General features: G+C 35.5%; 1 protein-coding gene across 1 annotated transcript in view; it reads right to left on the reverse strand.

Annotated features, from left to right (window-relative positions):
* Positions 1–809: 809 nt before the first annotated feature.
* Positions 810–2,103, reverse strand: part of ATP5F1 (ATP synthase, H+ transporting, mitochondrial Fo complex, subunit B1) — a 15,347-nt gene continuing 14,053 nt past the window's right edge. Inside the window, exons 6-7 of the mRNA XM_006865994.1 lie at positions 2,010–2,099; positions 810–887 (exon numbers count right to left, since the gene is read on the reverse strand). Coding sequence (XP_006866056.1) covers positions 810–887; positions 2,010–2,099 — 168 coding nt within the window. The remainder of the gene's footprint in view (positions 888–2,009; positions 2,100–2,103) is intronic.

The raw sequence follows: 2,103 nt of genomic DNA on the forward strand, positions 1-2,103 counted from the left end.
GCTATGGGTTGGCATTGACTTAGAGGTACTTAGCAACAACAAATACATGCAAAAGCTGGAAAACTAATATTGAAAACTGAAGAACTGATGCTTTTGAGTTATGGTGTTGACTAGAATGTGAATACACCATGAAATGCCAGAAAACTAAACAAACCAGTCTTGGAAGAATAGCTAGAATGCTACTTAGAAACAAGACTTTGTTTCAAGTATTTGGAAATATTATCAGGAGGGTCCAGTTCCTGGAGAAGGGCATCATGCTTATCAGTATAGGGTCAATGAAAAAGAGGAAGAACCCCCAAGGAGATTAATTGACATAGTTGGTACAACATGCTCAACCACAGAAATGATTGTGAAGACGGCATGGAGCAAGGCTGTTTTATTGCTGTAAAGGGTTGCTATGAGCTGGAAGCGAGTCAATGGTACCTAACAGCAACAAAACATAATTGAAGTAATATTTTAGAAAATTAATTTGAAAAATTCTGTTTCAGTTATCACTTTATTGAAAGATGGCATAATCAATGACAAGTTTAGACTACAATTTGATATCCTTTAGTTAGGTACCAAACTTCACTAAAAACTGCTTATTCAAAGGGGCATGGAATCACTCCGAATGTAGAGCAAGAATAATGAGAATCACCTTAGGGCCAATAATTGTGTTTTATTCTCTTAATATGCCAAATTCAAACATCCTTTTTAGTTAAGGTAAACTGTAACTTGAATAGACAGCAATATACAAAGAATGATTTCATCACATAGACTATTTTCCATTAGTCAACTGTTAATAGCTGTCTCAGTTGGGATCGGTACATTTACATAACTGGCTGTGCTTGAGCCTTCTTTGCAAGCAGCTTTAAATCTTGAATACACTTGGCAATTGTCTCCTTTTCCTAGGATCAAGAAAAGAGAAATTTGGTCAGACCTTCCCAAATCAGGGATGGGTATCAACATCATCATTTTAATGCACATCCCCTGTAAAACTAGAATCTTAATATAAATTACTGACAATACAGTAAACTACTACCAAATTTTGAAGTAAATCTATTTACTATAGGAGAGATACAATCTATTTGAAACAACAGTTTAGGGAATTAGTTAAAATGTTCAGCTTTTTTAAAACTGAAATCTGTATAGTTTGAGGACAGATATTGGTTTGCATAACTAGTAGCTACCTGAAAAAAGACCAACCCAACACTAGCTAAATAGAAATGTTAAAAAAAGTGGAAGTTGTATTCTCTATACTTTTTTGTATTTTCCAATGTCTTAGAAAAACACTTATCAGTATTCACTTTTGTAAATGTAAAATGTCATGTAAAAGACTGGTTTATTTTCTAAAAGTTAATAAAAGCAATCCATCAAACTTTGACAGACTAGGTTTTTCCAGTCCTTTACGAATACGCAGAAAATGATAAGAAATGCCTAAGTATTTGATATATGTTGGTGTTGTTAAGTGCCACTGAGTTGGTTCCAACTGACAGCAACCCTACATAAGGTTTTTGAAGAATGGCTGGTGGGTTTGAATTACTGACCTTGTGCTAACGCTACAGCACCACACCACAACCCCGTTTTACATATGTGGGAGTAAAGAAATTAAGTCATACAAATACATACAAGTAAAAATTTCTTTTCTGTTCAAGGTAGAAGAACTAAGTGGTTAACAAGGGAAAATGGGATGGAAATTAAGGAATTAGGAAAAAGAGTTTATAAACAACTTTGTTTAGTCTATGTTTTACAAAGATATTAAATATTCGTATGTTGGCTAATGTCTCTGAAACATTGGAACTTGAACACAGATCTCCCATAACCAATGTTCTCGATCTTTCTACTATTTATAACCTGCACAGTGAGCAACTCTGTAACCAGACTTTTGAGAAAGGAGTAAAGCCACCACGGTAGTTGTGCAACATCTGCTAGGTTACCATGTTCCAGAAAAACAGACCAGGGTCACCCACGGTTTCTAGGCTTCTCGAACAAGTATCAGTGCAACTCTAGAAGCTACAGACTTTATGTACCTGCTGTGCAGAGATGCTCTGCACCACATTCTTCTCCACCCAGTTTATCATATGCTCTTGTTCTTTCCGACGCATCATATTCTGCACAGAGATG

The sequence above is a fragment of the Chrysochloris asiatica genome, unplaced genomic scaffold, assembly GCF_000296735.1.
Source record: "Chrysochloris asiatica unplaced genomic scaffold, ChrAsi1.0 scaffold00085, whole genome shotgun sequence".
NCBI classification, from domain to species: domain Eukaryota; kingdom Metazoa; phylum Chordata; class Mammalia; order Afrosoricida; family Chrysochloridae; genus Chrysochloris; species Chrysochloris asiatica.